The 24,095-nt window shown below is 39.6% G+C and overlaps 1 protein-coding gene across 1 annotated transcript; it reads right to left on the reverse strand.

The window, feature by feature from the left end:
* Window positions 1-251: 251 nt before the first annotated feature.
* Window positions 252-21,118, reverse strand: SUCLA2 (succinate-CoA ligase ADP-forming subunit beta). Its single transcript, XM_048046596.2, has 11 exons — window positions 20,919-21,118; window positions 18,967-19,150; window positions 9,876-9,975; window positions 9,521-9,683; window positions 6,664-6,792; window positions 6,100-6,238; window positions 5,633-5,794; window positions 5,410-5,552; window positions 3,045-3,165; window positions 2,643-2,731; window positions 252-1,065 (listed from the first exon to the last, which is right to left on the reverse strand). Exons 1-11 carry the CDS (start codon window positions 21,003-21,005, stop codon window positions 991-993), a joined length of 1,392 nt encoding a protein of 463 aa, XP_047902553.1. The 5' UTR covers window positions 21,006-21,118; the 3' UTR covers window positions 252-990.
* Between the last annotated feature and the right edge of the window lie 2,977 nt (window positions 21,119-24,095).

Genomic DNA, 24,095 nt, shown 5'->3' on the forward strand with positions numbered 1-24,095 from the left:
AATGAGTGGTAAATGTATCACCAGACAAGTTTCATTTGTATACAATGTCAAAATCAACAGCATTTTAAGATGACAAAAACTAGTTCCTAGTAAGTTCACAATTTTAACACATGCTCTTTTTTCCCTTTGAATTGCATTATGTGCTATTATAAATTTATTTCTAAAAACTTTTAGGCTTGCTACCTCTAAATCATGGTCTAATCCATGAGTTTATGCAACTGATCAAAAGGATGAAAAAAAGAAAGACAGTAGAAGTTTTGGGAGACATTTTATTCATGTACAATTTTATCAGCAATGTACAATAGACATTCTAATTCTCTATATATTTCATCTCCTTGAAATTTGGTAAATGCTTGTTCATATATAAAACTACACAATGCTTTTTTTTTTGTAAAGACCTGAAATCGTGAAAATCTAAGTGCTACAGTATACTTTGTAGTGATTAAACACGTTGTCCAGAAGAGTAACCAGCCACTTCAGTGAAGCACTTCTAAAAATGTTTCTGATCAAGCTCAAATGCACCTGTTCATAAATAATGATTTGTTTGCTCAAGTCCATTACACCACTAAGTACAACTGTCTCCGATATAAAATACCGTTTCAATACATTTCTCCGCATGGACAACTAGATAATCTAGTCATATTTATTTTTAACCAAGGCTAATACAAATTTACAAGAAAAGTAACTTTAGAATTTATTCATAATTATTATCTTTCAACCAGAAGCTTTACTTTGGACAATGCAAAAGTGTGTTGCAAGTGACATTCTGCAGCAGAAGCTGGAGGTTTGAGAACAACTAAGAAGGACTAAATATCAGCAATACACACTTTTACAAGAACTCTGCCCACTCTGAATGTTAACATTAAAGACCAGGTACTTCAGTTTGTGCGCCTGTCAAACAATCGAAACCTCCACACAAAAAAAGAAAAATATCCCACAGAACACAGTATTTCAGAGAACATACTAGACACTGGCATGACATTTCTCAGATCAAATCGGCAACTGAAATTTAACATCCACCTGAGCTTGTTTTGCTAAGGTTACAATTTCAGAGAGTTTCACCACCTGAAAAAGAAAACAAAGATTTAATTGCAAAACATTTCTACCTTGAGTGAGTTGGAACAATCTCTTTAAATAAAGCAGTGCCAGAGAATAATGTGAAGATTGTGTGTAAATTGATTTAGCCTAGTGCTTCTTAACCACTTCTAACTGAAAGATCAGTCAAATCTCTAGGAGAAGATCTCATGATTAAACAATGTCTGGCTCTTATTTACAACCAAATAAATATCATACTAAAACACTACTTTTAAAGTAGCGTTTAAAGTTTTAAACTTTACATACCACCTTCTTTTGGATTGGGAGGGGGAAGGGAGAGCACTGGCATCCCACTCACAAGAGATTTTATGTATCCAGAGGCTTTTCCTCCTGTATGTTTTTGTTGCAGGCATTTCTGGATCATACTTTGATACCTTAGGAGCCTAAACTTCTCTTGCATAACCTCTATGAATTAATTCCTGCCTAGGAATTACACCCTCTTGTTTTTTGAAGATTAAAATTCTTCATGTTCACTGTTGCTACACATTTGTTGTTTGTTTTCTTGTCCACACTAACTAACTTCAAACTCATCTAAAATCCTAGTTGGCCAGAATCATTTACAGACAGCTAGTGAACATTTAGATGGAAAAAAAACGTATACACACACACACTTTTAACATCATTGGTTACAATTACTGCTTTGAATGCTCAGCTCGTTGCACTGATCCATCCTCATGCATTTGTTTATCCCACCCATTGCATCATCTTACATAAACCTGTTTAAGGAATTATCTAAGGGCAATATACACAAACAAATGGAACCCTCTCAAAAAGTGCTTCTCCACACAGATAATTTAAGGTTACAAAACCAATTCCAACATTTGAATGGTTCTGTGTTTCAACTAACAGAACGTCGTCAGCTTTAAAAAATATGCATTATATAGATGAAATGCAGTTTAAGAACCCTTATGTACTCCTAGGGAAGATTTCCAAGGACCAAATCAAAGCTTTTTAACCAAACAGGACTCAACACTATCCCATAAAACAGAGGGCTGCGCTGTTAGGCTCAGCAAGTTCTTACTCCAAACAATCCCAAGCTTCAGAAGCTTCAACCCCAAGAAGCAAAAATCATAACCAACCTGTCTGAATACCTAATTACTTTATGAAGCAACAGGGCGCTCAACTATGTTTGGTTTTAATCACACACATTGAAATACAGTGTTATATCAAATGAAGTATTACATTTTTCAGCTATCTTAATTTAAGTATTTCATTTTAATTAATAAAGCTAAGCTCTTAGACATTTCTCTGCCAAGGGAGGTGACTGACCTGATCATTTACCTGCTTTATTTTTCAAACTTTTTTAAAAAAAATGCTTTTCAGGAAAAAAAGTCCAAATACTGAAACTTTGGGGGCCTAATAGCTCCTGACATCACAGCTGTTCTTGCAAAATATAACCTTACTAATTTGTAACACATCCACTTGCAGCCCTGATAATAACTAGCACTGATTTATCCTAGGCTACCTTTAGTTCACTGAAAGGAGTTTGAACTTTTCAACATTATCTAACAGATACTGAGAAGGATATTCATAAGCAGCTCTCTTACCATTTTAGCAGCTTCATCCAAGTCATCACATGCAAGGATTTTGAGGCCACTTGCTGTTATTAAAGCTTTGGCATCATCAACTCGTGTACCTTAAGAAACAGACAAAATGCAACTCTTATTGAATAGTGCACTACTATTTCCAGAGTATGCTCATATTTTCTAAGAAACCTGTTCCAAAATTAAGCTAGTGGATAAACCTGGAAGACAACTACTTTAGAAGTTATACAAGCAGAAAATCTCTTTTTATTAACTGGCCAGTCCTCACCATCTAAATTCTAAGCTTGCCTCATTTTTCCATAGTCTTCAGCTTACTACACAATATATGCTTGCTAAGTAATATAGAAGCTCAAGAACATTTGTCAGTACGGACAGAAAGATACTTATGTACTGAAACACACTCACCTTGCAATCGTACCACAATAGGTATTTTTAGGTCCAAATCCTTCACTGCCATAACAATACCTTGTGCTATCACATCGCATCGCATAATGCCACCAAAAATATTTACCAGAATAGCCAGTACCTGCAGAATCAATAACAATACTCATATTAAAAATGGCCAGAAGCGTATCAACTAACACAGCCTTTCAACCAAGGGAAAATTCAAGCTCTGTTAAGTGTAGTAAGGGACTAGGCTCAAGAAAAGGAGTATTTGCGTTCTAGAGAACATCGGCAACAAAAGCCCAGCTCTGTGAAGTCACAAACTTTACTTCATGAAATACAGTTAATTCAGGAAAATGCTATTTCAAAAATGCCTGACCCAGGAAATTTCCACGTTATCCTTCAGTCCAGCAAAAGTTGCGGACAACAGCTGTTTCTCTGACTTCTAGCATGTATGCCACGTAACTACTTGAGAAAACAAATATTTTCTGTATAAACTCACCACCGTACATTACTTCAGAATATTCAAGCATGACTTCAGAGCAAGATTGATAAAGAGGGACATTTTTTCTTCAGGCAAATCAAACAAAATACTTTTGTTACTTTTGTTACTGAGGTTTCATCTAAGTACTTAATTTTTCCAACTGTCTTTTTCCATTTCTAACAATACCCCAGCACAGGTATTTCCCACACTAATACCTCAGTGTGCTGAAGAAACCACACTGAAAAACACAGAAAATTTTTAAAAATCACGCACTGTTTATACAGTTTACTTAAAAGCTAGCCTATATAGAGGTAGGGTATCTGAAGTATATTTTATTCAGAAGGACTAAGCCTGAGGTTAAGTGAAAGACTTCTACTGAAGCAGCAGAAAGAATTGCTGAAAAGATTGCAGTCAATGGTGAAAGATGGAAAAGAAAAAAAAAAATGGTCAGAAGACAGCCTTGGAGGACAAAATAAACTTAGAACAATATGTTAATGTGCAGCTAGTAATAAACAGTAGTTTGGTTCTCATTATCCTGCAATTAGACTAGCTCATCTATATGATATTGTTCTTGCTCCTGCTACTAATGGACTGAAGTAACCTAGACTGGAACCCCCGAAGGCTGTCCAAACACCCCCTGAACAGGACCCAGCCAGGCTGCACTCCATGCCACCAGCAGGAACCAGGAATTCCCCAGCTACCTTTGCTTTTTTTCTTAAATTAAACAGCAAGCAGCTGAAGGAAGGCAGGAATGAAGAAATATTAATAAGCAGTTTTGGAAAGCCTTTGTCTATGCATCAGCAGAGAATTGGCATTGCAAGAACTTGTCCCTGATCGACATCCCTCCCCCCCCAGCTTTTTCTAGTTTCTCCTCCTTTTCTCTCTCCTTAACTCAGATGCTCTGTGCCTATATCCCTCACTTTTTCCTCAGTTTACTGAAAACAGGTTAAGTCAGAACACTCTAGGAGAATGTGTCAGATTCTATATTTGTTATCAAATATCTTTCCAAAGGGAAAGAGACTAAGTTCTTCTGTAAGACAATTCTCTGTTTGTTTCTGTCCCTTTTCAAAGAAGGATCAAGTGGTGCATTAAATTCTGGTGCAAAAGTAGGATACCAGAACCCGCAATGAACTCCCACCTTTTCTGGTTACCTCGTTCTTGGGTGGTTTTTTTTGTTGTTCTGTACCTTTTTCTTTTTTTCTTTTTTTTTTTTTTTTTTAAAGTCCTAAACTGCCATCCAGTTCCCACTGAATCACACTGAATCAACCCCATGTAGAGTAACAAGTCAGTCTTCACACTGTCTTTCTAGGACAGTAAAGTTCCTTCTCTGGTTTCAGCCAATTTATTTTCTTAATCATGTTCAAACACCTCTGAGAAACTTTGGATAGGATAAAGTATTAATGCCCTTCCAAATCCATTACAAAGTTATTTTATCTTACGTTCCATAGAATTAATATCTTAGAAACTTGTCTGTGCACAGCACAAAGAATATTTATCTCTACAACTCTATGTGCAAAACAGCTGCAAAACTAGCACAAAAGAAAGAAACAAAATGGAAATCCATCTGAATACTGGTTTCTGTTTAAACAGCAGGCGTGGGCAGTTTGACTCTCATAGAATCTCTGGAAAGATTCAAATACAGCTGTAATTTCAACCAGAGGACGCAAAACTGCTTACTCAGTACTAAGCCAAAGAATCTATTTTTAAAAAAGAGAAGAAACTTCAACAGGTTTACAGACCTCCGTTTGCACCAAGATTTCACTAACACCTCAATTTTCTTCCCTTTTTAATTTTATGCTTACAAAAACGTGCTTTCTGCAGAACATGCACTAAGGGTTGTATTTCAAAGCACAGCCTGTTTTGCCCCTCTATAGTCCCTTAAAATGCCAAGTCTTCCCTCACCTTTTTATCAGAGGTAATAAGCTTAAAGGCTTCTGTCACTTGCTGCACCGTAGCACCACCACCAACATCAAGGAAGTTTGCTGGAGTCCCACCGTGAAGTTTAATTATATCCATTGTGGCCATAGCTAAACCAGCACCGTTGACTGTAAGAGAATAAAAATAACATTTAGGAAGTCACTTTTTAAATCCACTAGATCATTTAAAGCTCATTATTAGAACATACCTAAACAGCCTATGTTTCCATCCAATCCTATGTAGTTGAGATCTGCTTTTGCAGCGTCCCTGTCTCTTTGATCTTCCTGTGTCCAGTCTTGCATATCGAAGATTTTCTTCTGACGATAGGCTGAATTACTGTCAAAATTTATCTTGGCATCCATACACATCACTGAAGGGAAAGAACAGTTAAAAAGAAAGTCATTTTACATCGTTACTACTAGAATAATACCTCAAATGCTACACAGACATGTTAAAGCATGCTACATCAGACTTGCAATCATACAGAGCAACGAAAAACAGGTATGTACTCTGCTTAGATTCTCAGATTTATGTTTTATTAAATCTGCTTTTCAACACACCACGTAAATGCCCAGACCTCCTGCTACAGTTTTAGCTGAAACTCATTGCAAACTAACTCAGATTTACAAAAATGCCAAGCTGTTACAAGAAGAATATGAATAGAAGAAACATTACCAACTCCTGATGCATCTTCAACCATAGGATTTATTTCTATCATGGTAGCATCGTATTTCAGAAAGAGATCATATAATTTGATCATGTTTTCAGCCGCTTCATCCACTAGATTAGGAGGAAATCCCATTTTTTGGGCTAGCTGAAAGTAAAAGATGGGTTATCAGCTAACTGATGTTGATTTTTTTATTTACAGTTACAAACTAGGAAGCTCCCGCTAACTATTATTTCAGTATCACTGAATATGTAGATGTAGAACCTCTCCTGTCTTCCAGGAAAGAAGTAACTCTCAGGTTTGAAGATTTGTTTTGATATAAAACACTGCACTTATCCTAAAAGAGCCAGTAAAAAGTTGTCATTGTATGCTTTTACACAGCTATATAAAGCACTGCCGTGCAGAGTTGGATTTACATTAGCTATCAAAGTGAAAATACTTAAATAACTCCTTCAAATCTGTTTCAAAATGGTTTAAAACAACTCAGCAGGCTGAACGCATGTACGCTTCACAAAATTTAGAAACAACACTCCCATCCTCACTAATGTGTACTTTTCCACATTAACAATTACCCTAACAGCTTGCTCCTTTTTTATGCCTTCTACTATATCAATGGGTTCCTTAATTATCGCATCAGGATTCTCTGCAGCAACATCTTCAATATTAACGCCACCCTGAGAACTGCCTATCAGCACGGGACCCTAGAAAAGGAAAAGGAAAAAAAAAAGTGTAAATAATTTTATACCACACAATTGAAAGTTAGTTCTTCCCATAATGGACTTCACAACAATGAAACCCTGTTGTCAGCTGGAAATATTTGGATTTGGGCATTTTACATGCATGCTTTTACTGAAAAGAATGCTACTGTCTTTTCCATTCAGTACCTCTGTATAAACAATTTTTAATAATACTTTCCAAATTGTAAGGTGTGTCTTGAGCCCAATTTCTTTTAACATGGAAAACTTTTCTTTGTATATACCACAGCAACAGAGCAATTAACACAGACATACTAAATTTTAATAAAGATTCAACTTAGTAATTCCATGCATCTTATGTTCTAGGTTGTCACCAGAGAAAGAACAGCCTTCTCTCCCCCTTCTCCACTCACCCCTACACAAACACACATCGAATGGCAGAATGAATAAATGAGTGCCTGGCATACTCCAACTCCAAGGACAAATCTAGATCTGCAGAATCTAGTGAAAAATTATGGTAAACGATTCCTGTTCAGTAGGACCACAGAGCTCAGTAACGATAGCCACCAATGAAAATAAGTCAAGGAGCGCTGAGAAAACAGTACTCAATTATTCAATAATACAAGAAACTAAGAAAATGGAATTCGTAACATTTGTAGAAGCTTCTCTGCTTTGTTGTTGTTTTTCTCTGCTAAATCTCAAGGAAAACATCAAGGACTCACCACAATGACACCTAGAAATCTCTCCCTGTGGCAACAGTCCTCCTGTTTACTCCAAAGACACACACTCATACAATGTCAACTAACTTCCCTTATCACCATCCATGAATGTGTTATGACAGCTGGCGTAAGCATTGCCTATTAGCACAGGTCTTAAACATTAAAAAGCCTTCTATCTGCTGACAGTTAATTACTGAAAACAAGATGCTGGTTCAGAGAACGTACTTAATAACCACGCTACTCCCCTCCCATCACCATCCTTCCAAATGGAAATGTGCAGACAGTGAATTATCCTACATCAAATAGCAAGGTTCAACATAAAGAGTACTCCTGGATATTCATATCATGAACAGTCAGGTAGCTACAAACACTTCACAAAAATAACTTAGCATTCCAGAGAACTGACCAAAGTGAACAGTTCTGGGACATCAGAAGTCTTGCCCCCATCGCTGAATAATACCCGAGACATTATATTCCACTTTCAACCATTTTAAAAGCTTTCCTCCCTGTTTTAAATGAAGGGGTTTGCAGCAATATCAAATACTATGCTGTGTGCCAGTCAACCTTCACAGCTTCTTTGAAAGGTATTTCCTCCTCATCAGCTTTCTACACTATTTACAGCAATTAAAAGCACTTCAAAAAGCAAGACTTAAGAAGTCAACAGTAAAAACAAACAACACCCCTATCAAAAACCAATAATCCACATAATTATGCTCAGTATAATCCAGTAAGATTTATTTTTTTTTAAATGCAAGAGCAAGTCAGGAAAATACATTTGAATTCTCTCCCCAAACTGCTTTAATCAGTTACAGTAATTTTTTCTTATTTCCATAAGGATGCTTGTTTGGGTAGTACGAAATTTTACAATTACAAAATCCAACCATTTGAAGTATTTTAATGCCACCTTGTGGTGAGTCTGGGAGGCATACCGTAACATTTTGGATCTTCCAACTTTTTGTACAGTACAATAGAATGTAGGTGCCCAGGTCACCGAACTGTACTAAAAGCCAACACAAGAGATACTTTCTTGTCAGAAACACTACAAATGAAGAGACGGGAACAAATACAATATCAACCTTCTAATTCTTCAATAAAAAGATGACTAATTTCCTCCACAGAAAATTATTTCATACTCAAACCAGAGGTACTCCTCAAATGACCAAGAGCTACATTTCTAACAAACTCTTAAGCATCTGGATAGACCAAACTCACTTTTATAGAGCTTCAGAAGAAAAAGTTCCAAGATCTACTTTGCCCTGACTTTTTTATTTAGCAATTCACGTTCCGTTCTTCTTAAATGGAACGCTAGTCTGTCAGGTAATACATTGACAGAGCTCAGTAACTCGGTTTGTATTCTAGCCTAAAAAAACTACATACCCAAACATACAGAATGTGAAAGCCGAGGAGACTACAGTTTTCATCTTCCTAAAAGCTGTGAAGACAGACCTCAAATCCCCAACTTTTTTTTTTACCAGTTCCTGAAGAGCACTGGTGTAAGAAAGCTACCACCACTCTCAAAATTGAGGGACACACCTGTGCATCCCTAGAAACCTTGACACACTGGTGAACACAGATGCTTAATTTATCCAGAACTATTGGTTCTTCCAAAATACTTTTACTTCTCTTGTTCCCAGCACCCTCAAATAGCACGCACGTGTGCATGCACATGCATAGCTGTATCTTTAAACTAAACTCTGGTAGATAAGTGCAAACTTTAAAACCAAAAGGAAAAGGACCCTTCGTTCCACCCACCTCCCCTTCAACCGTATGACTTTGAACTTCAGATGAGGCTACCAATACTCTTTCATTATACCTTAAATTCAAATCATAGCATAACATTTTTAAAGCATTTAAAACACTAAGACAATCATATAGCTAGACACACTATGAAATATAATTTAGCTCATGTATTTTTCTGATTTTCAAATGCAAGCGACCAGTACAGCAAACAGTACTTCTTTTAAATTCATCTATAACAATTTAATTAGATGACTTCTATTTCTAGTATTACTCACTTGAAACGACCTTTCCATTGTTATTGCAAAATAGTATTCTCTCCTGGGATATCTGCGCTCACAGATAAATACTTGATTGCATATCCTGCCCTTCTCTCCTGTCTGCTTGGTAAACAACTTCTTTCCAATCATTTTGGAGGAGATATCTTTTGCTTCTTCTGGGCTAGAATAAAAGAAGCTCAGAATGTGACAAAGACTCTTGGCAAAACAGAAGTAGCATAAGAAAATCTTACCTAATTTCTGTTATTTTTAAGGTTAATCATTAAAACATCAATTTTAAACTAGGCAACAGGTTCAATTCATTACATGAAAGTGAAGTTTTTCCAGTTGGTTGGATAATTTAGAAAGAACTTACGAAAAAACTATTTTCACTCCTCCTTTGAGGCCACCTTCAAAAGTTCCTTTTCCTCTACCACCAGCTAAAACCTGTGCTTTTACCACAAGATCCTTTGAACCTGGAATGAAAGAAAACCCAAAACTTGTCATCTGTGACTACTAAAATGAATTACCCCAGCTAGAATAATAAAGGCTGTTTTCATTTTATCCCTTCCTCCCCGTGTGCAAAACACAGACGTGAATCAAAAGACTGGAACATAACTCTCAAAGGTTATTCCAAAAATCCATAAATTGCAGCTTTAGGCTGTTCTGTGAATAAACCTTGGTGAGTTAGTATTCAAAAAATACCCTTCCTCTTTGAGTATTCTGATTTTTTTTTAATGTGTTTGACTCCCAGATGATTAAGCCCTCAGTAAGAAATGGTTAGTATCTCCCAGACTATTAACAAAATGACATCAAACATCTGAGGCATAACAATCCATGATTTTCCTCAATCACGTATAAATACCTTATGTCTATAATCATCATCTTCTCAGCAGTGATATACAGCTATGGCACTTACCCCAGTTAACTCGCAGGTCCCCTATGGCTTCCATTCAGCAGAGCACTGGTGCACAAGCTTGAGTGCTCTGCAGAAGTCAAAGGCCTAAGCAAATCCACTATTTTTCTCAGAGCAGCCAAAGTCTTTTAGTTGCCTTAAACTGTTTTAAAATTCCTCTCCAAAATATTCCTGTAAGTAAGGCAGGCTATGCACTTGGGTTTAAAATCTGAGAATAGAGTCATGATCAACTTGGATATTCTGCAGTCTCGTTGAAAGACAAAAAAAAGAGTCATCAAGCAACTTTAAGATGATAAAGGAAGAAAAACAAAGCCCCACCTGAGATATTATTCAACTCCAATTATACTGAATACACTGCAGAAAGCAGCTAGACTGCAAGATGCAGGAGCTGCCCCATTCACATTTGTGTGGCACATCTCATCTTCTTTCATGCCACAGTTAGCTGAGCCACTCTGGTCTTTCTGGGCAAAAAAAAAAACAAATTGACTTCTTGGATGTGAAAAGGAAGCCAGGTAAGAGCATAAAAGAAACTGTTGCGCTTGAACAAAAGTGGCTCCTGTGCACACTGAAAATATTACATCAGACACCAAAAAATCGTGCTGATTTCTGTTTTAATCTGCACACTGTCTGACTGCATGATGTCACAAGTTACTATAAGCAAAGAGTACTCAAGTTACTACTCCCAACTAGCTACTTGTAGGATTTATTTCTTGACTCTCTACCTAACAACAGTCTCTGAATTTAACAACTGATACGAAGCTCTCTGGCACAAGAAGCCTAAGGGTTATAAACATGCATGTGTATGTTGATTTATCATGGACTGATATCTAATTCTGCTCTTGAAGACTTTTTTTTTTTTGTTATAACTATTGAGTACTGGCAATCAAGTAGTGCTTTATAGAGGGCATGTGAAACAAGGTAGTGGCCTTTTTTATTCATGAGACCAACTTCTATGCAAGTACTTTAAGTACAAATCTAGCTTGCTTTAAGAAACATTATGCATCACGTACAAGGTCATAGTTGCTTCATGGATAAATTAAAGCTACATGCCAGCTTAAAAATAAAGTTCCATTTGAACACCGTTTATCTTGTACATACATAAAAAAAGAATTTGGACGAGTATGATTTCTGAGTGTTAGTAAAAAAAAAAAAAACAAACAGGGGGAAAAACTTTCTCTGTGAAGTGAAATTTACTCACAGGCACCTTCTTTGCAGTAATTACATCCTAGCAATGAAGACCAGAACCTGAACAAGTCAGAAAGAGATGCCAACTAAAGCTCTGGTAAGACCTCAAGTGGAACATTATATTTAGCTCTAGGCATGATCATAAAAGTAATTTTCAATTGTAAAGACTGGTTACTGGGATGATCACTGAAATGAAAAGCTTCCCTTACAGGAAGACTGAAAGAGCTTGGCATTTTTTAAATCTAAGAAAGGAGAACAAGGCAGGAATGTGATTACTGTCCTTAGCCATACCTGGTGAGGGACAGAGCAAGAAAAAGCACCTACAAATATATAAATATTTTGTATCACACTCATTGCCAGCTGAAAACAAATGCCACCTACCAAGGGAAGTCAATTTTAAAAAGATGCAAGAAAAAAAGAGTTTCTTTAACAGGAGATAGTAAAGTCTGCCAGTAGGCACGAAGGAAGAACAGATTCCAAAAGAAGCCAGCAGAGATGTTCCCTCAAATATTCTGAGGACAAGAATTAAGGATGCTGAGGGGAACTGAAGAGCACAGACTATAGAAAATAGCCTCGCAATCTCCCTAAATAGCATGTTCCTTTGGCACCATAAGAGGCAGAACACTGGGCTGCAGCACATACAGAACATACACAGGAGCACCACTGGCCTGCTCCCAAGGGGTATTTCTTACAAGAGTTTAAGTAGTATGAATGGCAACATACAAAGACACCTGAAAAAAGCCTGTAAGAAACAACTTTAACCTTTTCACCATCAACTGTGGTCATAAAGCTGCCATTGGACTATCCTTCACAAAGAGCATGCAACAATTTGTGGCATTACATGAGCAGAATATTCATTATTTATAATTTGTTTTCCTGTACCACTGCAAGCAAACTAGCTTCTTGATTGCATCAGCACATAAAACTTCAAGGGTTATTCAACCAGCTATGTTCACAGGCAATTAAGTTTCACAGATGTTTCTAAAACAAAAGTAAAGATATCCCAAGAAAACCTTAACCTGAGCCATGCAAAAAGTCTGTTGTTCAGTGAACGTGTTTTTCCTACTGCTCCTATTTAAAGTGGCCCTAAAACTACTGAGGATGGAAATGTTTAGCCACACACCTCATCTGTAGCGTTGCAGCTACAGCACTGCCAGAGGTTCTGCCACAGCAGAGGACTGCTGAGCACATCAGGCGCTGGAACAAACCAACAAGCCTTCGGTACAGCCAGGGTCTCAGGGAAGAAAGCTGTGGAGGCAAGCGAGCTATGGCAGCAACGTGCAAAACTCAGAATTGGTGTTTGTAAGAACTGTGTTTCTGTATTAACAGCAGTTAGCACTAAAACCATACGTAAGTAAGCAGAAAACAGTCAGAAAATGTTTAGAATAATTGGAGTAGACACCTATTAGAAGAACAGGTGCCTGAAATCAGTAAAACACTGAGTCAGCATCTGTTCAGGACAACATCTTCAACTAGTTTATTAACTAGACAGTGGCAAAGAGTGACACGGCCAGGAAACTTCCTGATCTTTATTTCTAGCAATACGGATATTTATTGATTGGAAGGAATAACTTCTGATTCCACAACCTACACTGTCCAACTGGGAGAAAGGTCCCTGTCTCCACGCATACATGCACTGATGATCTAAGTACAACACAATCTTATGACAAGCTTCTTAATAGGCAAGAAGGCTTGTTGTTCTATTATCTCTGAAGTTTTGTGCAAGTAGGAAGTCTGATGATTAGAGCAGACAAACTTAATTAAAACGTTCTGCTTTACAGGTTTCCATTCTCACTTTTGTCAAATCATCTTCCTTGCCACTTCTGTGCCCAATATTCACTGTGGTGGCAGTACTGCTTTCCACTTACCGTGAACACCTTCATGATTACACACGCCTAACGTGTTCTGACAAAACAGGGAAAATAGTAAGAGGCCGTGATAGGTTAATAACACAAGTGACAATCAAGTTCTCAACTGCAAACTCACCCTGGGAAAGAAAGATTCAAATCTTTGCCTCAGTGACTCTGTACTTAAGTTTTTAGTTCCAGGCTAAATCTCTCTCCATTTATAAGGCAAAGCAATCCTTTCTTGTTGCATGGATATACGAAAATTTCTAAGTTCAGACAATCTTGTTGTATTTACCGGAATTAAGGAAGGAAAAGATAAGCTTGTAACCAATAATGTGTTATTAACAGTGAAGTCTCATAAAACAGTATGCCAAATCTAACTCTGCCAACACATGCAGAGAATCTCTTCAAAGTATACCACGTTTTGTTAATAAGCATAGCTGCTTACAACAGAACTTCAAAATTGCATTTTTTTAGCCTTGGAAACATTCAAGTTAGAGGAATCACTGCAAGCAAAAGTCTGATTATCGAAATAATTATGTGCCAAATCTTCCTAAGTCAGGAGAGCAAACAAGATGTTTCACACCTACTACAAATTATTTTCTACACGAATGGATCCTGACATTAATCAACTGCATCAAGTTTTTCATCAACTTGCAAGACGGGTTTGGCAGTAGCTTAATTTAAGCAATTAAAATACAGCAGTCAAAATCTGAACCTGCTGGTTAGATGAGTTACTTGAATGACTCAAGTACTATCAACAGCGTGCTCTGATATAAGAACTTTAAAGGAGTGAAGTGCTACAGAAGAAAGCAAAGGACGAAGCAAAATCTAAGCTCTGGATGCCAAAAAGTGCTTGCCACAAAGCAAGAAAATACTGGTTTCTAGACTACAACTGCTGGTTATCTACAGACTTTGACCACGTAACTAGGATCCTAATTGAAAAAATTGCTTAGCACTCTTACCAAATCTGACCACTAGAGCAGTTGTATTTGAACACCTGGAGGATTTCTGTACAAGTTTTCCACCTTGGAACATCATCCATGTCCTACAGCATAGGAATAACTCTCTGGAGCTTCAGACTCTACAGACAACCTAAAATACATCAGTTTTACTAGACTTTAGTTTCTGACTAAATCAAGCCTGAGATCAAAAAAATTATTTTAGATCTACCCACATGTATATATTACTTTTTGTAGGTTTAAGCAATAGACAGCAGAATAAAATACAAATACTGAAGAGAACTTAAAGCTCTGAAAAGAAACGTCCGTTAATCAGAGAAATGTCATTAGGAATACAGCCCTGCCAATCACTTGAGTCATTCTGTAAAAAACATACCAAAAAAGATCATTCCTTATAAACCACACTGATAAGGACACCAACTAGACCTCAAATTGCAATGGCAATTTTATAGTTAATAACAGCAGCAACTGGGAAAACTCTACTGCTTCCAACTTCCTTCCAGTAACTCTGGTGTGGGTAAGTGGAATGTAATACACTCAGTTTCTTAACACCTCCACTTCCATACAGCTTACTTTATTAAACTAAAATCTGAAAGTTTGCCATGAACATGAAGCCATGGGATTCACTACCTTAAAATCCTACAACACCACAGGAACCAACACTACCAAAGCTGCCTCAAGACACACCTCTCAGATCAGCATGAACGGAAATACGTATGTTCCACGAAAGAAAAGAAAGTTTTTCCGTGGGCATGCAATACATCACTCCCTTCCACACAAAAAACTGTTACCAGAGGAAGGTGTTAGGAAGCATCAAAATTCCAATTACTGCAATACATAAACTCTCACACGTGCTGTCAACTAAGAGCAATACTACGTGTTACAAGGAGTGTGTTCTGCTGTGCTACCTGCTATCACACTGGTGAGACACCCGTTCTGCAAGGAACAGTCTTTAGGTGTTAGTCATGTTTTTGACACACGTATCAGCTCCTAAAGCAGCACCAGTAACAGTTAGCTGGGATGCACACACAGGCTGAGAGTAAACTAAACTCGGAGGCAGTCGTCAAGACATACTACAGTGTTGGATCAATACCCTACAACAGAAGTTGCTCACTTTTTCAAAATTTGAGACACTCTCATGAACAGCCACATATTGCAAAGCCCACAGACGACTAAAAATACTTTACTGATTAAAAAAAAAAAACACTTTAAGGACTGCATCAGATACCAGTCCTCTCAGCTCTGAATAAAACACGCCCTTTCAGTGGCACAAATGAGATGTGGAGGTCTTGAATGGAAGCAGTGAAATACTAGGGGAAATTAAGTGAGCGGTGATGTTTACAGGAGGCCCAAACTTGTTCCCAGTGTCTGAATTACTTAGCAATTACTCTGAAGGAATGTAGTTCCATGAACCAGTACGTGGTAACAATTCACTTGAAGTGGGATAGAAAGCAATTTCTAAGGAAAAGCTGTTTGATAAGTAATAAATCCCAATAACTCTCCACAGAGGGAAAAACAGATGGAAAAGCTACATGCAAAGCAATGCTTTAGTAGCGTCCAACTTTCCTATGACACAACAAAAATCATTCTGAAAAAAGAGAAGCAATAAACGGTTGCAGAGTCCAGCCAGAACAAAAATCTGAGTTGAAAAAGCACTTTAAGAAATTCAACACCTGCAGCAAAAAAATCAGATTTTGAAAAATAGCAACAAAAAATGATTTTTTTTTTCCTTAAAATTCAAACCGTTAAGTGATCTGGCATCATTGCTTAAAAGTTGCCCGCAGCATCGAATTTCATCTCAGTTTCCTTTAAAAATATTAGAAAACAATGCATCTAAAATCCTCTATTTTATTCCACATACGTTTCAGAATTATCTCACATATGGGTAAACAATTTGCTCTATTTAGGACACTTTGGTCATCAGCAGAAAAAAAAAATATATTCAGTACAAGAAAAGCTGGGCAGAAGGAGGATAAACAACCTTTCTGGCTGCCAGATCATTTCAGCTCACTTCGGACCTCAAGCTAAGTATAGCTTAGAATAAAATTCTAACAAATCCATTATTTCTGTTATTTAAAGAATATACAGTGTGCTCTGCTTATTCAGCTCTACAACAAATGGCAACATTAGTATGCCTCAGCTTGATTCTACCACATACTAGTTATCTTGCAGTGACAATAACCCTTGGCATGGTTAAGCTTGGGTTGTATTCACGACTGATTCAGCTACAGACACAGCTAAACTATGATAATCTGTTAATATAGAGCATTTGTTATGCTCTAAATGGGTAGGAATAACTCTAGTTACCATTAAAAGTCACCCATTTCTAACTGGAGTGAGGTATCTGCAAAAGGAAACAAATCCAGTGCCAAGCTGAAGTTGACAGAGAGCAGATTTCTGACTAAAGGTTATCAGGAGCGCGTGGATCCGCACCAGAAAGACAGAGCGAGCAGTGTCACCAGCTATCTTTGGAATGGGTTAGACAAACACTTGAAAAAAGTTTGACACACAAAGAGAAGCAAAAAAGAATGCCCTATCTACCGGGACAACTCTTACACAACAAAAACACACAATGAGCAGGTGGACAAAAAGTGAGTTTTTTCACTCTAGAGATTTGGGGGTTTTAAAGCACGTACTAAATGAAAGTCAGAGGGAATGGCTACAATAACAGAAAACCAAAACACTGGAGCAAAGGATAGTCTGCCACACTCAGAATGAGCTGCGGACAATGCCTGAGGAAAGACCAAAACCTAGGTCTTTCCCCTCTTATCTCTACTACCAAACAAAGCCACAGTGCCAAACATACACCAACCTAAAGGAAGTACACAACTGACAACCAGAAGCTCTGAATTCCTTAATTCTTGTTTACTAAATGGTGCTAACTGATACACTTCACAACCTTATTCTCCTGACCCCTAAGAAATTGCAGAGTCACATATGCCAGATAACAGGCATACCTGGGAAGCCACGTGGGCGAGCCCAAGCTATAAGCTAGCAATTAACTACAGACATACCTACTTGGCTACAGGCTTCCTCTCTGAACAAGGAACAAAATAAAGGAATCCTGACCTGTGAGCTCGCCAGCTGTCAAAAAAGACAGGCAAAGGTCGTCTTATTTGCCGGTAGCTGGACTTCTGTGCAGATATTAATGTAAGCAGAGGGTTATGCCCTACTTGTGAGGTTTAGGTGACTCCAAAGGCTCAGTTCTCACTGAAGTTGAGGGACTAGGTAACAGTTCTCAGAATAATTGGAAAGGAATTGTTTTAAGACATTTCCTTCCTGACGACGATGTTACAATTGTGTAGCAGTCACTCTCTAATAGGAACAAGACAAAGATGACAGGCAGAAAATACTTTAATTTTTGGGACATCAGATCTGAAGCTTTCTAATTCCTCTCTACATAAAGCAGCACAATTTGCTCTAGGAAAAATAGCTCTTTTTTCAGATGTTATTTCTTGCATTACATCTATGCATGAAACAGAAATGAATGTAACAAAACACGTAACCTCAAAAGTCACTACAAATTTATCAATTAAAATTGTGTGAAAAGCTTAAAATATTTGGGGGAGGGTGAACCTCTCAACTTAAAAATAGCATTGATCCTGCAAATGATAGCAGACTTCTACAATATATCCAAATTAAACATTAAATTTTTACTGAGATGCATAGTAGGCAAAGTGGCAAATCAATCCGTAGAATCAAGTCCTAAATTAAAGCTCAACTCTAACCACGTACTCAAGCAAAAGCAAAAGAGATCGAATGCTATTTCATCAACAAGCCAGGAATTTAACACTAACTACAAGCCGTCAAAGTCCTCCCCTCCTATATGAAGTAGCTGCATCCTGACAGAACAGCATGTCCTCGAAGGAATAGGATTTAACCCTCCTGCAGCCTAAAAGTAAGCATCCATTGCATCTTCAGCTTTATAGGAGATTCTGGACTACAAAAGCCTCATCTACAACCAACTACGAAGCTCTTCACAGAAGATTCCCTCTAACCTGGATGGAGAGTGAAAACAAATCCAGGATTTACACAGAGCCTATTACTCATCTCAAAGAAGTCTCAGTAGCTGTATGAATCTAAACTAATACTACTTATACCTGCCACATCCTCTCAAAATACGTTCCTTCCAAACAAGACTCACAAGTTTCAGGAAAAATATCTTCAGCATTTGTGATACGGGAACGATGGTGACTGAAATACATGTCCACAGCCTTCACTGAAAGTAGGGTTAGGTCCTTCCCCATTGCAGTTTTAGGGACACAGTTCAGCTTCATAAGCCAGTCTCTATGTACAACCCAGAGCATCATTATAAGTGACACTTAAGTGATTTCACTGTGTGCTTATGCACTTAAACATTAGAAAATTTCATATTAGGAAAACATCAGCTCCAAAGTCTCAAATCTGCAAGAAAGCTGCTCCATAGGAAGGGCTCTCTCTTGAAGAGAAGCTATATTCACAACTCCAAGAAATGTCTTACCAGGAAAGACAGAAAAAGTAGTTACACCTTGTATCAATCCCATGCCTATATTGTATACGTTCTCTTTAGTGTTATACCTATTTCTTTTGCTATTTTGTAAGCTTCGTCTGGTGTCCGGGCAACTACTCCATGTGGAACAGAAATACCAGCCTCCTGCAACAGTCCCATGCTCAAGTATTCATGTAGTGACAGCTTCCTCTGTTGCTGTTGTTGCACCTGAAACCCATGATTACTGAGTATTCCTGGACCTCCACCAAGTATCTGAAGGAAAAAAAAGAAAACGAAAAAAAAAAAAGGAAAGAAAGAGGAAAAAAAGAAAAAGAACATGACTGTATTACAAAAAGCTGCTGCTTAGGTTAAAGAAAAAGCCTATGTATTAAACAAGTACAGTTAAGTGTATCAATGGAAACATCTGACCGCTTAATCCTATATTTCTTGTACATTACCTTCCATATCAGCCACTCATATCAGGCGTGTTATAAGGTTTTGAGGGGTTTTACTGGGGACAATGGGGAAGATCTGGGGAGTCTGCTAGCTGTGGCAAGGGTTGGCAGGGTTAAAATACCTTTTAGCATATAGCATAAGCTCATATTTAAGTACTTTAAGGAATATATCTGCAGGGGAAAGAACCTTAAGTGAATCTGGAAGTATAAGAGAACAGAGAAAAGCACAAAGAAAAGGTTTATTCTAAAGTTTTGGTTGACTGTCTCCTTCTGCCAAACTAAAAACTAAGCTCTGGGTAGGAGGGACATCGGAAACACCAACTTCAGCAGTTTTAAACAGTGAATTAAATTTGCTACAGGCTAATTTTCAAAAAAAACTAGAGAAAACTAGACATAACCAGTTAGATAAAAATATCAACCCCCAGTCAGAGGGTTGCCAAAAGATAACTTTTCAAATGCTAGGTAGAAGACAACATGCCTAATATTCAGTCCAGGAAATTCCAATGTGGAGTGAGTCCGGATTCCTGGAGAGTTGATGTACAGGACCCCAAGAACTTCTGACTAGTTATCTTCTATAACACAGTCCCAGGAGAAACCAATTTTGATGGTAAAACATCAGAAGCAGTACTACGTAAACAAAGCATTTTAAAAAGAACAGCTACTCATACACTTTATGACAACATCGATTTCCAAAGAGTAGCTTGTAACGTAATTGTACTTCATAACAAAAAAAACTTCCAACCACAGAAGTAAAAAACCTTGGCAGCATTTTGCATGTTTCAATGTAAGGGAATAAAACCTTAACTTTATGCACACAGAGCAGCAAATCCGTTGAATACAGCTAATCTATGTACGTAACTGACAGGTTCAAGGTGAAAAGACTAGAAAAATTACCTAGGTTCAAGCAAAATTTTGCTTTTGATTGTTTAGTAAGCAGCGTCGGCAGAAGTACCTTGCAAATACATCTATACCTGGGCGTTTCGAAGAGCCTGGGCTGTGAAAACTGGATTTTAAGCAGACCCATAAAACGCCAGGAAAAGCTCACGGTGGCATTTGGAGGCAGCCCGTCTAACCCCCGAGGACTCCTTCAGCTCGCAGCCGGCTCCTTCCCTTGGCAGGCGACCCGAGGGAGAGGCGCTGCCGGGCTGCGGGGACTCGGCGTAACACGAGAGGGGAGCTCGGGGCGACCTTCCTCCGGGTGTGCAAGGAGAAGCGGGCCCCGCAGCGGGTTACTCACGCCGGCCTCGCTCCCCGTTTTGTCCCAATCGTTTTTTAAGGGGTTATAAAAGCAGGCGGCTCGCAGAAACGGCGTTTAGAGGAAGCTGAGAGGTTACCCCGGCACCGCCCGAGCAGGGTGACGGCGGGGAAGCAAATTTACCAACCGATTTACCCAACGACCTGGGACAAAAAGCCTCGGGGAGGGAGGAAAAAGCAACCAAGGGGGGGGGGGGAAACCTGTGGCGAACGAGAAGGACGCGAGCCTCTGAGGGGACGCGCGGGCAGCCGGGCTGCCAGCCCCGCCACAGAGCCACCCCAGGGCCCGGCTGCCGCCCTCCCGGCCCCGTCCCCGTCCCCTCCGCCGCTACCTTGGCCGTGGCGGTGCCCAGGGTGGCGCGGAGCCCGCTGCCCCTCAGCCCGGCCGCCGCCCGGCTGCGGATGATGGAGGCCGCCATGGCGGAGCCCCCTCGCCCTCAGGTGCCCCCCCCACGCCCCGCAGCGCGCATGCGCTGCCAGCGAGCCGGGGCCGAAGGGACGGGGAGGAGGCGGAAGAGCTGGCGCGGCGCCCTACCCCTCCATGGCGACCGCGCGGGGAGCGGGGGAGGGAGGACTCGATGGTCTGCGAGGGGCATGGGGACGCGGAAATGGCGGTGCTGCCCCCTGGCGGGGAGGACTGAGGGTAGACGAGGTCTCCAACCCTCGTTCCCAGCCTCCCCTTTACCAAGGATTAAAAAAAAAAAGGTTATACTTGTTTGTTTGTTTGTTTGTTTGTTTGTTTTCCCACAGGGATCATAAAAAAGGGTTATAATTCTCACCCCCCATCCTGACCTCCTCATAGAACCATAGAGCCATTAGGGTTGGAAAAGCCCTTCAAGATGATCTGGTCCAACCATCCCCCTACCACCACCATCACCCACTGAACCATGTCCCTAAGCACCACGTCCAACCTTTCCTTGACTCCACCACCTCCCTGGGCAACCCATCCCAGTGCCTGACTGCTCTTTCTGAGAAGAAATGTCTCCTCATTTCCACCCTGAACCTCCCCTGGTGCAACTTGAGACCATTCCCTCTAGTCCTATCACTAGTTACCTGTGAGAAGAGGCCGACCCAGCTGCAGTGTCCTGCAGGCCCACCGTGCTTTGGGCAGCCATGGCCTGCCCTCAGCACGCCAAACCTCCCCTCAATCACCCATCTTGCTGAGCATATCAGGCACCAAGCATGGCCTGAAATGCAGACATTTAAACACAATATTCTGCTCTGTGGTCATGACAAAATCGCAACATGCTTCCCTTCACCTCAGCGGACACAACTGCAGCCACCTTCTGTAGTACGCGCCTTCGCAGAGTCCTGCTGTAGGGTAGCAGGATATTTCCGCTCCAGTTCAAAATAATCACTATTATCTTCACTCTGAAGATATTTTTTCCTTATTTCTTTGTGTCTTCATGCAATACATCAAACACGTCAATTTTTGAGGAGCTGGGGGTCGGCCTCTTCTCACAGGTAACTAGTGATAGAACTAGAGGGAATGGCCTCAAGTTGCACCAGAGGAGGTTCAAGTGTGCTGAGGGGAGGTTCAGGTTGGAAATGAGGAGACATTTCTTCTCAGAAAGAGCAGTCAGGCACTGGGACGGGTTGCCCAGGGAGGTGGTGGAGTCACCGTCCCTGGGGGTGTTCAAGGAGAGGTTGGACGTGGTGCTTAGGGACACGGTTTAGTGGGTGATGGTGGTGGTACAGGGATGGTTGGACCAGATGATCTTGGAGGGCTTTTCCAACTTTAACGATTCTATGACCCAATATTTGCACATTTGTATTTTGAAACCCATCTTTAATTCCCTAGCATTCCAGACTTTGTACCTGACACCAAATTAATTTCTGCCTCATGCAGCTTACAGCTGGGTCTCTGCTTTTGCAGATCTGCACGTATACGTGTACTGTGGTGTCCTTGGATTATTTCACTAACAAGCTTTTCAAGGAGACAGAACCCTCTGCAGAACCCAGCAAATAAACCTTGTGAGTCACAGGGAGACAAAACTTCTTCTTTAAGGCAAAACATTCATTAGGAAATAAAATTAATGTTTAAGAAAACATTAATTCTGGGAAACCAGAATGAGAAATGCCCTCTGTTAACAGTAGAGGACAGTAATAAAGAAAAATGCAGTTATTTCCATGCATTATGAATGCCAAAGCTAAACCTTATCTCAAGGAACGCTATGATTGTAGTGAGTTGTGTAACTGGAACTACCCACTAACCAGACAGGTTGCATTTTTTCTTCTGAAACTGAAAGTGCACAATAATAGCTTTTATTTAGGCAAGTATTGCAAAAGACAGAGTAGCGATAGCTTCTGGTCCTCTGCTGTCTGCATGTAGCATTACTGTTATCTGTTAGCACTGTGGTGAACTCCACAGAGCACTCAGGTCTGCGCCTCTTATGTTCAGACATTCAGGGTATGAGCACACCATTGAACCTGTAAGGAGCTACAGAATTTTGATAGGCCATCCAAAATTTTCCAAAACAGCTAATAAAATCTGAGACATTTCCTTGGCAAATGACTTGCCTTTTCCAAGGGAAAAAGTACTTAAACTTTGTGTCCTCTCACCACCAAAATAACTCCTTTCTGTACACACAGTGGCTCTTCTCTAAAAAAACAGGCTTGCCTGTGGCTCTGTGTGAGAAACAATCTGCAGCCAGTAACACAGGCTCAGGCAAGGATCTCATGAGGTAAAGTAACATTTTTATTCATGATTGCAATGGCGGGTGTCCTGCAAGCAGGAGCATGCAGCAGAAGTGTATCATAACCTCATATCCCCTATTACCCGACGTTTGATTCCTCCCGTTTCCTCATTGACTAAGGACTAGAGGTTCACAACCTACTTGATGCTTGTTACTACACCGTATATGTACAATTTTATTTGACCAACCTTTAATCCCCCCCCCTTCTTTTTTTCTATTGTGACTGGAGGGGCCCTTTTTTTGTTGTTGTTTTTGTTTTGTTTTTGCTGATTCTGCAACTGCTTGTCTTGTTTTTCTGAGCCATCCTCCTTATTTTGGGACAGTGGGACCTTCCACTGTCCCCTTATCTACTTAACATACCCCCCCACTGTTATGCCTGCACAATCACTTTTGAATATGCAAGGTTAGTGGAACTTTCTACTGCAAAAACACAATTTTAATTCTTGTATCTGTCACAGGCCATTTCTTGTGTGTCATATATTTCCCTATATTAAACACCAGGAAATCTTACAACTCTGGGAGACTTTCTGAAATGACCCTCCCCACCGAAAGGGGAAGAAGAGTATGCAACAAAGTTTACAAAGACAATGTAATGAGGTTTGGCAAAACTTAAAACCTTAAACTTAGAAGCCCAAAACTACAGTTCAGAGACCAGTACTGGTCAACAGAGCAGGTTGAGTGAGGTGATCCTTCCTTTCTACTCAGCACTGGTGAGGCTGCACCTAAAGTAGTACCTAGTTCTGGGTTCCATAGTACAAGAGAGACCTGGACTTACTGGAGAGGGTTCTTTGTAGGGCCACCAAGATGACGAAG

This window comes from Anser cygnoides, chromosome 1 (genome assembly GCF_040182565.1).
Source record: "Anser cygnoides isolate HZ-2024a breed goose chromosome 1, Taihu_goose_T2T_genome, whole genome shotgun sequence".
Lineage (NCBI taxonomy): Eukaryota > Metazoa > Chordata > Aves > Anseriformes > Anatidae > Anser > Anser cygnoides.

What these genes read in the sequence shown, in the direction of transcription:
- SUCLA2 (XM_048046596.2), bottom strand. Translation starts at nt 21,005, where the DNA reads ATGGCGGCCTCCATCATCCGCAGCCGGGCGGCGGCCGGGCTGAGGGGC. An exon ending in CAAAATAGCAAAAGAAATAG is followed by an intron (nt 9,976 to 18,966) that starts GTATAACACTAA and finishes CTTTCATTCCAG; the next exon opens with GTTCAAAGGATCTTGTGGTA. An exon ending in CAATGGAAAGGTCGTTTCAA is followed by an intron (nt 6,793 to 9,520) that starts GTGAGTAATACT and finishes TTCCTTTTCTAG; the next exon opens with GGTCCCGTGCTGATAGGCAG.